Here is a 13,016-nt window from a genome sequence, read left to right on the forward strand (position 1 = left end):
AGTACTTAACATTACTTTCGTATTTTTATGGATGGTTGAAAGTAGTATTTGCCTTTTTGCCTGTTGCTCCATGTTTCCAAAAGTGCGTTCGGGGTAACCATATAATCGCCAGAAGGATTGAAGCGTCTGATTTCCTAATGTTTGTCCTGATATCATTGTTGGGATTGAAACTTTGGTTGTGTCGCCTGTACTGGTCAATAACAGCCCTTCATCTTTATGAGGTTCTGATGTTATATAGATGCTTGCTAATTCTTACGTTCGTTGGCCCTAAGTTGGACACGAGATGTGGCAACAATTTATGCTAAGTATGTACAAATAAAGAACTGCAGAGTATGTACAATCTAGCAAGATTGGAACAAGTGACAAGAGACAAAGCCCATTTGTAGAAGTTGGACTACATTTTATTTCAGGAAATTAGCCAGGGATAAAACGAAAGACAGAACAGAATAAGGTGATCAAACGTCTATTTTATAGAGTCAAACGATTTCGCTGATGACTTTCGCTTTAATTGCGGGACTTGGAGCGAAGCTTGTTGAGGGAGCCCTCAGCAATCTCGGCACGCTCCAGGGCGTCCTCGTACTCGTGCTGGGCCTTGCGGTACTTGGCCATGTTGGACGCGGCCTGCTCCTCCTGTGTTTAATAAAAAGCAATTTTATACCGTTAAAAGATGTATAAGTAAAACGATAAATATACATAAAGCTTTGATCGAGCATTGTTGAACTACAAATACGAAATTCACTCAAAATGAACCAAAGTGTCGAAACTTCAAGTCAATAAAAAGCGTTGTTGAGTACGAGATATACTTACAGCCTCCTCCACCTGGCGCTTGAAGGTCTTGATCTTCAGCTGCAGCTTCTCGACCAGCTCCTGGATGCGCTCCTGGTTCTTGCGGTCCTCGTCGGCCTGGAAGGTCATCTCCTTGAGGCGGCGCTCGTTCTTACGCAGCTGCTTCAGATCCTCCTGGTGCAGGCGGCTGTGGTTGGAAATGTCGTTCTCCAGATCGCGGATCTAATAGGTCAAGACGATAGACGGCGTTGGCATGAGATGGAAAGTATGAGCACTTGGTCGTATTTTGCTTTTCTCAACTTTGTCGTGTTATTGCTGTAGCAGAAAGAATTCTTTTACCAATGAGTCATCCGACATAAGGTCAGACAAAGTACTACGCATTTCGTCCTTCTCCTTCAAACATCATATACCAACACGACTCCTTACTTACCCTGTTCTCCTGCTTCTGGATGGCCCGCTTGCCTCCCTTGAGAGCGATTGCCTCAGCTTCATCCAGGCGGCGCTGCAGATCCTTCAGGTTGGCTTCCAAGGTGCGCTTCACCTTCTCGGCGTGCTGAGAGTTCTCCTGCTCCACACGCAGATCCTCGGCCATGCGAGATGTCTAATTGTGAGGGGAAATAGATACAGAAACCCATTTCATTGCAACATAGTTACTCCAGGGGCCTGTGATAATGTGCAAGAGGAAAGTTAATATTTCATTAACAATGCGTTCAGTTTAGAATATTATATTTTTTAATTATTCAAAATAAGGCATAGCTGAAAGACGCCGACTATACATACATCAGCCATAGCCTTCTTAGCCCTCTCCTCGGTGCTCTTGTGGTCGCTGATGACCTCCTCAAGCTCGCCCTGGATCTGCGACAGGTCGCCGTCCAGCTTGCGCTTGTGTCCGGACAGAGCTGAGTTCTGAGTGCTCAGCTCGCCAAGCCTCTCGTTGGTCTCAACCAGCTGAGATTCAGCTGCCTTACGGGCTCTCTCGGCGTTGTCGAGTGCCCCGCGGACCTATATGTAAAATATGCCAATTAAACACGTGAAGGCTCCGTCCATTTGAATAATGAGTTGCAAAAATGGTTCTTTTACAACTGAATTCGAATAGCGCAGACAAATCTTAAGTATCTGTCATTGTCAGAACTACGATTAAAGCACCATATATTTACCTCATCAGCTTCGCCCACTAGCATCTGGCACTTACGCTCAGACATGTTGTACTGCTCACGGATCTCATCACGCTGCCTCTGTTCGTCGTCGATGGCGACCTGTAGAAAAGCACCTGTGATTAATTTCCACTACACGTAGCTACATGTCCCCGTAACTGACATACAAACATACAAAGAACCATTTAGATCTGTCCCAGTCAGATTGGCCAAAGGCATAATTTGTTTGTTCAGTACTAAACAGACATATTGCTGAGTTATTCAGCAGATGGTAAAATGTACCAAAGACCCCAAGTTACCTGCATCTCCTGGATCTGGGAGTGCAGCTTGGCAATGGTCTTCCTGGCCTCAGCGTTGGACCTGTTGGCGGTCTCCAGCTGAACCTCAACCTCGTTGAGATGGCCTTCCAGGAACTTCTTTGCTCGTTGCGCTTCTCCCTTCTGTTTTGTCTCTATCTCGATAGAGGCCTGCACGCTATCCATGGCGCGTGCCTGGTTCTTACTGGATAAGGTGGAATATTTGAAAGATATTCGTATCGTTTCCATAGGTAAAAGGCTCACTCACGATTGACACGCGCTGGTTTCTTCATGTCATTGTTTGAAAATGTTCAGAATTTCCATTTACTCACCGAGAGCTTTCAAATTCTTCATCCTTTTCGGCGATTTTCTTCTCAATGTCACCCTTGAGCTGAGCCAGTTCAAGCTGAGTTCTGACAACCTGTTGTGGATTCAACGCAATATATTACTGGGGATTGTTAAGCTTGTGTCACCTTCTGCGCCTTGATGAAATAAATGCTTACATGACAAATTTCAAATTTAAATTTGCTAACTACCTATCATTACCTTGCCCTGCTCAATCTCTAGAGCGCCCTCTGCCTCGTCCAAGGCATTCTGAAGCTCCTCCTTCTCAACAACCAGACGCTTCTTGGTCTTCTCGAGCTCGTGAATGTTCTTTGCACTCTCCGCAACCTGGTCGTTCAGGTCGTTGATTTCCTCTGTCGAGAAAAGTGTATATTCATTATTCATACATTCACACGTTAACGTGGAAGCGGCTGGCAATGGTAGAAACAGTAAATGTCAAATGCATACCCTGTATAGACTTATTCTCCTTCTTCAATGCATCAAGAGCTTCGACGCCTTCGTCGTAGACATTCTTCAACTTCAGAAGCTCTGTCTGGTAGGCGCGGTGCTCCTTCTGGGATGTCTCCAACTCGGCACCGAGAGTCTCGCACTTCTGCCTCCACTCTGTGGTTTGTTTGTCAACCAGACGCTGCTTCTTCTCCAGCTGAGACGCCAGGGTGTTGGCCTTCTCCACGTCCAACATCAGGTCCTCCACCTCGCCAGCCAACCTGTTCTTGGTCTTCTCAAGGCTGGCGCACTTGGCGTTAGCAGCTTCAACCTGTTCTTCGGCGTCTTGCAGACGGGCGGCCAGCTTCTTCTTGGCCTCCTCCAACTCCTCGGTCCTTTGGATGGCGTCGGTCTCGTACTTAGAGCGCCAGGCCGCCACCTCAGAGTTAGCCTTGGCCAGATTGCGCTGAATCTCGGACTTGGCCTCCTGCTCCTCCTCCAGGGACTCACGCAGAGCATCGCAGTCGGACTGAGTAGCACGCAGCTGGTGGGCTAGACCGTTCTTGCCCTTGGTCTCCTCCTCGAGCTGGCGCTTGACCTCCTCCATCTGCTGGGTAAGCATGCTCTTGGTTCTGCAAGAGTGACATATAAAATCAATTAGATATCAAATATCATGTCCCCAAAGATAGACTATATGGTTTTGAATTTAACATTCAATAGCTTGCGTGCAACAACAAACGGCTATCATGCTGCACATGCTTTCTTTAAGTTTCAAGTTGCCAACGATTTACCTGCTGAGCTGGTTTGCAATCCCTTCTGACTCTTCCAGTTGGCGCTGCAGGTCGTTGTTCTCGGCGGTCAGGCGTGTCTTTAGTGATCCCAGTTCCTGTGCAACACGGGCATTTTCCTCCAACCTTGCGTTGGAGTCAACGTACTGATCCTCAAGCTGCTTGTTCATTTTCTCAGCCTGGACCTGCAAGAATGTATTTTTGCGTATAATACTATAAAGCTATGTGTTATATTGCATACCATTGCTTCATCACTTTATGAATATCTTATATAAGTCATATTTGGTTCGTGCGAAGAACTGGTACACAAGTGCCATTTGATTCCTAATATTTTCAAGAATACAAATACGTAATGTGACAGATGTGGAATATATTCAAATTGCACCAACCTTCTGCTTGGTGACCTGCTCGACGTTGGAAGCCAAATCATCGACCTCCACCCTGAGGGAGTTCTTCTCCTTCTCCAGCTTGGTCTTGGCCCTCTGCAGGTTCTCGACTGACTCAGTCATGTCTGCCACGGTGTCGTTGTGCTTCTTCCTCAAGCTGGCGGTGGCGGCTTCATGGCCGATGGTAGCCTCCTCAAGCTCACGGCGAACCTATTCGACAATATGACAATATGCTTGAAGGAACGTTACTACAACAAATCATCTACATTACTGTCATTTAACTACCTTTTCGTTGTATACCCAGTTGTTTATGTAATGTATCTATGTAGCTTAGAAGGCTATGCAGGTGGTGAAGACCGGAAGCAAAGAAGAACCGAGATAGATCGATGCAGTGTGCTTATGTGATAATGATACCTCTGATATGATAGTTTACCTTTTGGAGCTCAGCCTCTCTCTTCTTGTTCTGTTCAACCTGGGCAGCTGTGGCGCCGCTAGATTCCTCCAGCTTCTCACCGATGTCTTCCAACTCACGCGAGAGTTCGGCACGCTGCCTCTCGAGCTACCGATTTTATACAGGCGAGTGTTAGTGAATGTGAAAACAAAGAAGCGAACGAACATATGTAACACTTCACCAACAAACGTTTCACCATCACTATTTTAGATCCGTTTCAACACATGCGATAGACGCAAAGGTAAACGCACCAGATGAAACGATTATAAAACCCTCATATGTAGCTTCATTTGGCCTATATATAGCGTTACGTACCTTAGCACGAGCAGCTCTTTCTGTCTCCAGTTCCTCCTCCAGCTCTTCGATCCTGCCCTGTAGCTCCTTGGTCTTCTTCTGCTGCTGAGTTGCCAGTCCAGTCTCATCCTCAACCTTGGTATTTAGGGCATTGATCTCGAACTCCTTCCTACACGGGCCAAAAAGAAGGGTTTGATATCTACTATCCTGGAAACCCATCAGTAAGATATGTCCTAATATATATAATGCAGGTTTAAAGTAATTATGTTGTTCAAGATTGTCAACGCCTTAGAAAAGAAATTAATTCAACGTTAATCCACTCACTTCTTAAGCTTCTCCTCAAGCTCGACCTTGTAGCGCTCAAGTTCAACCACAAGATCCTGGGCGTTCTTCAGGTCGTTCTCCAGCTTCCTCTTGACGCGGTCAACATCAGCACGGATCTTCTTGTCGTGCTCAAGGTTGTCCTCAAGCTAGGGGATAGACGTAAACATCTCTAAACGTAATCACAGGTGATGTGAAGACGATGACGTTTAGATTGACACAAATCTGGTTTGATTTATTTACTGCAAGATGGCCCAACATATTCCAAGAAGCTGACGTCCCCTCAGCACGTATCAGCACGTATCTTCTTGTCGTGCTCAAGGTTGTCCTCAAGCTAGGGGAAAGTATATATACGAGATGTTAACAAACGCTCAACTGCTGATACTTGCCATTGGTATTACATCTCCCTCTAATAAATTGAGTGACGATAGCCTTTTATCTTTAAGCGTTTGCTTTGGCAACGGTAATTTTGGTACGGTGGCCCAGTATTTAGAACCGATTCAAAATTGTAATTGTTTATTGTAGTCTTATGATTAAAGATGTGTATCCCTTACGTCATCCAAGGTCTGCTCCAGCTTGACTTTGAGCTTGGTGAGGTTCTGAGTCTTGTCTTCCTCGGACTGGAGGTCATCCAGGGTTTGCTGAAATGTTTAGGACAGTAGATAAGTTTAACATTTCATAATGTGAACATGTGCGAAAAATGGTCTCAATCGTTGGCAGTTGGTACCGGTGTTTGAATAAAAAAAGTTGTCTTACCGCATTGAGCTCCTCCAGCTTCTTCTTCTCGCGGCCGAGCTTGCCGATCAGCTCGTCGTTGACGGCCACCTCCTCAGTCATGGCGCGCAGTTTGTCCTCAACCTCCTGCTTTTCCTTCTCCCTCTTGCTCAGTTTCAGCGAGATGCCTTCAATTTCCTTCTTCATCTCATCACACTCCTGCTCCGCCTATTCAAGAAAAGTTACAAAAGTTGGTACCGCTTTCTTAAAGTACTTTAAAAGCATTTTCAGTGTTTTTGAGATGTTTTCAATGTTATACCTTCATCTTCTTGGACTCCATCTGCCTGTTCTGGTCGGACACATCCTCTACGCGCTCCTCGATTTCCTGCAGCTGGGCGTCCAGTTCTGCCTTCTCCTTCAGCAGGGAGTTCACGCGCTCCTCGCCGTTCAACATGATGTCCCTCTCCTGTGGAACAAGTCAGTAGCAGTAGTTTCAATAGTCGTACGATCTACACAGACCACGTCCACACAGGGTCGTCCACATCTAATTGTGATCAGTAGTGTGTCAGTTATATAGTGTGGTAGCTCGTTTTAATATCACCACAGTAAACCTACACATACGTAATTTTGATTAAGTCACATCATACACCATGTGTGCATACGATGCACTATTCAGTAATTCAGTTAAACATGGGAACAGTTAAGACATGCTACCATCACGAACATTCTATGCCACTATAGCTTATCATTGATGTGGGAATTTGGGATCTTACGTTGAACAGCAACTCATTGATCTTGTCCTTGGCAGCTAGAACTTCGTTATATTTTGCTTGCAACTCCTCCCGATCCTTGGTAACCTTCTCATAGTGTTTTTCCGTTGCCTAAAAGAAAGCAGACAGAGTTAGCCTGTTCTTGTGCATATAATCATAAGACAAGATGTTGCTTAACTAAAAGTACTAATGCTCAAGAAGTGGTTGAAAAGCACCTGTACATTGTTCAACAATGCATGTACTAGATAGAACAAAGAACCGTACCGCGAGTTTGATCTTGGTTTCCTTGAGCAGTTCCTCTGCCATGCCTCCAGTCAGCTTGGGTTGCAGAGCCTGGTACATCTTGATCCACCAGTCGTTACGGAGCCTAAACCAGGCGCGGATGTTGCGCTGCAGTGTGCCGACAGCAGCTCTGTGGTTGGTTGGTTGGTTGGTTGGTTGGTTGGTTGGTTGGTTGGTTGGTTGGTTGGTTGGTTGGTTGATTGGTTGGTTGGATGGAAAACATCATATCAAAAGATTTTGTAGGTAAAAGTCATCATGATTGCGGTGTATATATGGCATACGTCTGTGCAAATAAAAACACGTAATATATACGCTATGCATATCCAAATTGGCTTGGCTAAGACATCATTAGTAGAAACTTGACGACTCACCTTGAGCCCCAAAGCTTCAGGTACTTCTTACGCTGAAGCTTGCCAAAAGCGCGAGACGTAATTTTGGACCAGATCTCGTTGACTTTCTCCTCGCGAATCTCCTCAAGGATAGCCAGGGTGCCAGCCTTGAAGAACACCTTGTTGAGACCACAGGAGTACCTGGCCTTGTCCAACTGGATTTTGTCCAAGATCTTCTGACAGGACACCTTGCCCTCCTCGAACTCGTTGGGGTCGAACATATCAGCGGCCAGAATCTTGTACCTGTGCGTGTTAGATATCAAGTTATTTGACGCTCTAAACTTTAGACCTATACCAGTCGGACATTTTCTGACTTTTTCAATCCACTATTCAAAGAAAAACCCTTTTGTAAAACACTTCATATAATGTACTATCCTCACCTGTCAAAGAAGTCGGCATAGATGCTCCTGTTGGGGAATCCCTTCTGGCAGATACGGATACCCTCAAGTACACCGTTGCAAGTCAGCTGGTTGAAGACCAGAGGCCCGTCGATGATACCACCAGTCTTGATTTCGTTGGGGATCAGGCAACGCACGAAGCTGGGGTAGGTGGCGTGGAGGTTGGCCATCAGGGCACCCAGTTGCTCCTATTACAATTGATAACACACAAATATAGTGAATTCACACAGCAATTGCTTTATAAGTCAGACTATTACATGCAGACTACGCCTTTCATTAAAACAATTCATATACTTACCCTGTGAACACTGGTAACAGTCTGCATGGAGCCACTCTTCTTCCTCTTGCCGCCGCCTCCGCTCTTATCAGCTGTGAGAGTATGAAACATTGTGTAATCAACAGGGGTAACCTGACTCATAAAACGATATTATACAAGTATTAGTAAACGAAATATCAGTAAGACAAACACTTATACAGAAATAACTGACCAGCCTGCTCTTCTGCTGTTTGGTAGTCCGACCAGATTTGAGGCATAAGCGGGTTCTTGCTGCCCTTCAGGGTGATGACAGCGCTCTCGTTCACGGGGTCCTTGTTCTTGTCCAGCCAGTTGCTGATGTTGTAGGCCACAGGTCCGGCGTAGTGACCCAGCTCGAAGTGAGCCTCGTACTTCTTCTTGCCTGGCTTGGGCTTGCCGTACTTGGGATGCTTGCCCAGATGGGTGTTATGCAGCTTCTCGATGAAGGTCTGGTCAGAGGCCTTGGGCATGATGCACTGTTCCTCCAGGGTTGGCAGCAGACCTCCTTTCTGTAAAGATACGCCGTTGTATTTGGTGACATATCATCTACGTGTCATCAGGCAAGATCGATAAGGATACAAGCCGCTAAGATTATTGTCTACATACGGTAATATAAGGGTAGCACAAAACATACATAAATTGAGTCTTCTAATGTGTCTATAGACACGGTGAATGTACCCTTCCTAATGAAGACCCTTCATTGGTAATCGCCATTGATGCCTGGAAATGTCCTTTTTTGGATCTGCATTGAAACGCTATTACATGCAATTTTTGATGAAGACTTAACAGTAGAAAACAGATCACTGCTTACCTTTTTCGATCAGCTCCAAGCAGGCTGCCAAGTCCATGCCGAAGTCGACGAAGGTCCATTCGATCTGCTCAGCCTTGTACTCTTCTTGCTCTTGTACGAACATGTGGTGGTTGAAGAACTGCTGCAGCTTCTCGTTGGTGTAGTTGATGCAAATCTGGTCAAGACTGTTGAGCTGAATGAGTTTGAGAGATCAAACAAGTTAGAGAAACGAGGCACCAAGAAGTTAATGAAGAATCGGGCAATAAAATTTGCCAAGTCTGGATTGAAAGCAAATGAAGCGATTAGCCTAGGTAGAGAAACTATGTATTAAGAGGCTACTGAGCAATTGCCTAGATTAATAAATATATGATTTGTCAAGTGTTTACTCTATAAAAAGTTCACCTCGAAGATCTCAAAGCCAGCAATGTCCAGCACACCAATGAAGAAGGCTCTCTCGTGCTCAGTAGCCAGGGTCTCGTTACACTTGTCGATCAGGTACTTGAAGATCTTGCCATAGATACCCTTCGCCAGACCACTAGTGGAGTTGGAACACTGTTGGGCAGTCTGGCCCTTGGTCACAAACTCGTTGCCGACCTTGACACGTGGCTTCAAGATGTTGTTCAAAAGTTGCATGCCATCGACACCGAACAGGCGGCCTGCTTTCTCCGCAGCTGTAAAATAGGCATGAACAATTTAACACAAAACATTGATTTCGCTTAATCATAGAGACGACTTATTAATTTCCAAGAAGTGTGTAATGGAGTAACAACCTTTCATTTACCATCAGAACATACTTTGCGTTCTCGATAGACAAGATATAGATTCAAACATTGACATATTATTTAAACGGCGAGAACGTACCTGCAGGATCGTCGCAGTCTCCCTGCTCTTTCTTGTCCACGTACTTCAGATTTCCCATGTGCAGGATGCCACCGCAGAAGTCGTAAACACTCCCCTTGTCCTCAGGTGCAAAACCCAGGATATCGAAACCCTCATCCGTTAGACGCATCTCCTCCTGGTCGTCCATACCGGCCACGGTGTACACACCCTCCTTCACGAAGTGGTACAAGGAGGGGTCCGTGCCAGTCATGATGCGCTCTATAGGAAAGAAATATAGCATTGAGATGTGTTTTGTGTACATTTCAAGGAGCCGCCCCCCTTTCAACACAACAAATCTTCGTTTTTTTTATGTGTAAAGCTGAGTTTCCGTGAATCCCCACAAGCCCGTTTTTCGTATCTTGTAATTAGCATTAGATCATGTATTGCTCTTCAGACCTGCTGAGCAAGGCCTTTTATCAGTACAATGAGGGTTTTTTTTTGTTTATCCCTCTCCGTAGTATCAACGTACCAACCACTTCGGTGATTCTTACCAGTGACAGCCGGGATGCCGTTGGACATGATGAGGAAGAAGATGTGGTAACCACGCTCCATGCCGGGCAGCTGATCCACTACACGGGACTTCTCCAGCAGGTCTGGACGAGTTGAAAAGATACCGTGAGTGTCTTCCACCGCTTGTATACGACATTATACGACAGAGATTTCAATGCTGCAATGGTGTTGTATATTGATGATTTGTATGGCACAAACAGCACACGGTACTTACAGCTTTCGATGTCAGCTCCGGACAGCTTGCCGATTTTGGTGAAGTGGATACGGATGAATTTACCCTGGGGACAGTCAATGAAAAGGGAAATTAATCGCTTTTACGTCATATAGAATATTCTTGTTTACTAACGTTAGTTGAAGTACTGGTTGTGAAAAAAAAAGGTTACAAATATGAAAGTCAACTCAAAACCAGATATTCCCGGCTTATGGCTGACGAAGCAGAGTTATCTTTACCAACAATTCATGAATAGGGTTTTCACTGGTTTGCATCTGATATGCAATTGATGCCGTTGATGGTAACTAGAAAGCAATCTGCTGTACTTACGAATCGGGAGGAGTTGTTGTTCCTCACGGTCTTGGCGTTACCGAAAGCCTCAAGTACAGGGTTAGTCTGCACGATCTGCTCCTCTAGACCGATCTGTAGAATAGTAAATCAAGAAGCAATAGGGTAACTATAGATCCAACTAAATAGATATGATACAAAACCACACCCGGATATGGTTAGTTTTGTAGAACAAATGTCAATTTGCATTATCAATCTTTTGCCACGCTCATTTGGTTGATTTAGTGCAAAGATCCATACTTAGCTTATTTCAAGCGAGTCACTCGCCATCATGAATATACAACTTTACAAAGACGTACCTTCTTCTCCTGGCCACCACCGGGGGTTCCGGAAACCATGGCCAGGTAGGCAATAACCTTCTTCGTGTTCTCAGTCTTCCCGGCACCAGACTCGCCACTGAAGGGTAGGCAAGATTTACAAAGCAGCGTATTGGTCAACGAATCGTTATAAAGTAATAAATCAAACCAACCTACAAGAAGCAGAGAAGTTTCCGCTGAATGTTGTAGCAAATATCAAAGAAAGTCAACAGTTGCTACGTAAACTATAGATATGTCTTACGTGATGAGGCAAGATTGGCACTGGCGTTCTGGAAGAGTGATATAGAAAAATGACCATAAAAACATTTACAATGTTATTGACGTATGCCGTATGTAAGCCCACTCGTTTACGTAATAGACAATCGCTGTAAGCATTAGCCTGTTCATTCGCTTAATTAATGACTTGCAGGGACAGATATTTTACAATAGCTTCTTCCGATACCACTTTCAAACTTTGAAGTTCGTTACCGCTCCCCCCTTTTCTCAGCCGCATGCGGAAATGAATAATCTTAAAGCGGTTTTGGGGTGGATCTGTGACTCAATGTAGATGTGTGTGCAAAAGCTACACGTTTTGTTTAGAGCCCCCTCCCCCACGATAGTTTCATCTTGATCCATCACAAGTATTAGACAGAGCTGTTCAGCGGGTCAGCGCACAATCCCAGCTATATATCTACTTGCCTGCCACCATGTTCTGGTAGGCATTGTCCACCACGCAGAAGAGATGGGGAGGCACCTCCGTACGCCTCTTGCCGCGGTACATGTCCACCACGTTTGCCGTATAGATGGGCAACAGCTTGAAGGGGTTGATCACGACGCAGAACAGGCCGGAGTAGGTCTAGAAGAAGATTGTGAATGATTTCAAGATGATGTAGATCCATTCTAATTGTGACACGTCATGATACATTTTCAAACTGTTTTAGAATCATCTGAGAAACATTGTGTTTTATTATTTTTTTGCGATGTATTTTTAAGGAATCGTCCATTTTGTTCCGAACAGAGATCTACGCACACGTTGCAAAATGCGGATGATGCGGTGGACCATTTGATGAAAGAATACTCACGTAGATGAGAGTGTTCTCATAACGCTCCCTCAGGTTACCCAGCACAGCGGCCTCGTGCAGGAAGGTCATGTTCACCATGTCCTCTGCGCAGGCGAACTTGGACGGGTTCTGCTGCAGCAGCTTTCCCTTCTTGACCACAACAGTCTGGTGGGAAAGAGTTACAAAGTTACGTTACTTCATATGACATAACACAACAATTACTTCCCACTGTGAAGCAACCGCAGTTTCTTAGTATATAAGGCGTATACTAAATATATATGTCGTCTCTATGAAGGTACAAGAACAATGACCAATAAAGCTGATCGCCATAGTTGTAGTAAACAAAATTCAAACTTACCGCTCCTCCTTCACCCACACAGGTGACGTCATCACCTTTCTCGCTCTTGGCTTCGACCTTGATGAAGATTTCCTTCTTGTCAGGGGCCCAGAAGTTCTTCTTAGGATCATAGGGAGCCGTCTTCAGCGCCCGCATGGTGTCTGGTTTCCCCGCGAGGAACCATTCGGACGGCTGGTCCATGAGACTGGGACCGTAGGCTGGCATGGTGGCTCTTTGGTTGGGGGCTCACACCAAGGAGAAAATATAGAGGGCCTGCAGCTGGGGGAAGGGGTAGAAAGGTGTCAAATAAGATTTCAGTACCATCAAAGGATACAAATATTAGATAGACTCAGATATTAAAGAGTAAATTAAAAATTATTGGCAGGTAGGAAACGGGGTTTATCTTGAATACTTCTGTTCAAGGGAATTGTCAAAATGAAAGTTAAAACTTTTCAAAATGTCAAATCGTTATGCGTAGAAGACATGCGG

The 13,016-nt window shown here is 45.1% G+C and overlaps 1 protein-coding gene across 1 annotated transcript; it reads right to left on the reverse strand.

The window, feature by feature from the left end:
• Positions 1-483: 483 nt before the first annotated feature.
• Positions 484-12,779, reverse strand: LOC109467080 (myosin heavy chain, cardiac muscle isoform-like). Its single transcript, XM_019764983.1, has 33 exons — positions 12,549-12,779; positions 12,212-12,355; positions 11,825-11,985; positions 11,133-11,229; positions 10,816-10,908; positions 10,489-10,552; positions 10,256-10,396; positions 9,747-9,983; positions 9,288-9,556; positions 8,907-9,078; positions 8,285-8,597; positions 8,099-8,159; positions 7,783-7,988; positions 7,385-7,645; positions 6,996-7,143; positions 6,735-6,842; positions 6,281-6,427; positions 6,004-6,189; positions 5,802-5,888; positions 5,251-5,396; positions 4,948-5,095; positions 4,615-4,740; positions 4,185-4,391; positions 3,799-3,980; positions 3,029-3,639; positions 2,783-2,934; positions 2,569-2,657; positions 2,240-2,441; positions 1,944-2,042; positions 1,567-1,788; positions 1,217-1,387; positions 808-1,008; positions 484-630 (listed from the first exon to the last, which is right to left on the reverse strand). Exons 1-33 carry the CDS (start codon positions 12,750-12,752, stop codon positions 505-507), a joined length of 5,781 nt encoding a protein of 1,926 aa, XP_019620542.1. The 5' UTR covers positions 12,753-12,779; the 3' UTR covers positions 484-504.
• Positions 12,780-13,016: the final 237 nt, after the last annotated feature.

This window comes from Branchiostoma belcheri, unplaced genomic scaffold (assembly GCF_001625305.1).
Source record: "Branchiostoma belcheri isolate BF01 breed outbred unplaced genomic scaffold, Haploidv18h27 scaffold175, whole genome shotgun sequence".
In the NCBI taxonomy this organism is placed as follows: domain Eukaryota; kingdom Metazoa; phylum Chordata; class Leptocardii; order Amphioxiformes; family Branchiostomatidae; genus Branchiostoma; species Branchiostoma belcheri.

Bases quoted from the DNA above. Each gene is read 5' to 3' on its own strand.
- LOC109467080 (XM_019764983.1), bottom strand. From the start codon at position 12,752: ATGCCAGCCTACGGTCCCAGTCTCATGGACCAGCCGTCCGAATGGTTC. The intron at 11,986-12,211 runs GTGAGTATTCTT...ATCTTCTTCTAG, and splicing joins ATGAGAACACTCTCATCTAC to ACCTACTCCGGCCTGTTCTG. The intron at 7,144-7,384 runs GTGAGTCGTCAA...AACCAACCACAG, and splicing joins CTGAAGCTTTGGGGCTCAAG to AGCTGCTGTCGGCACACTGC.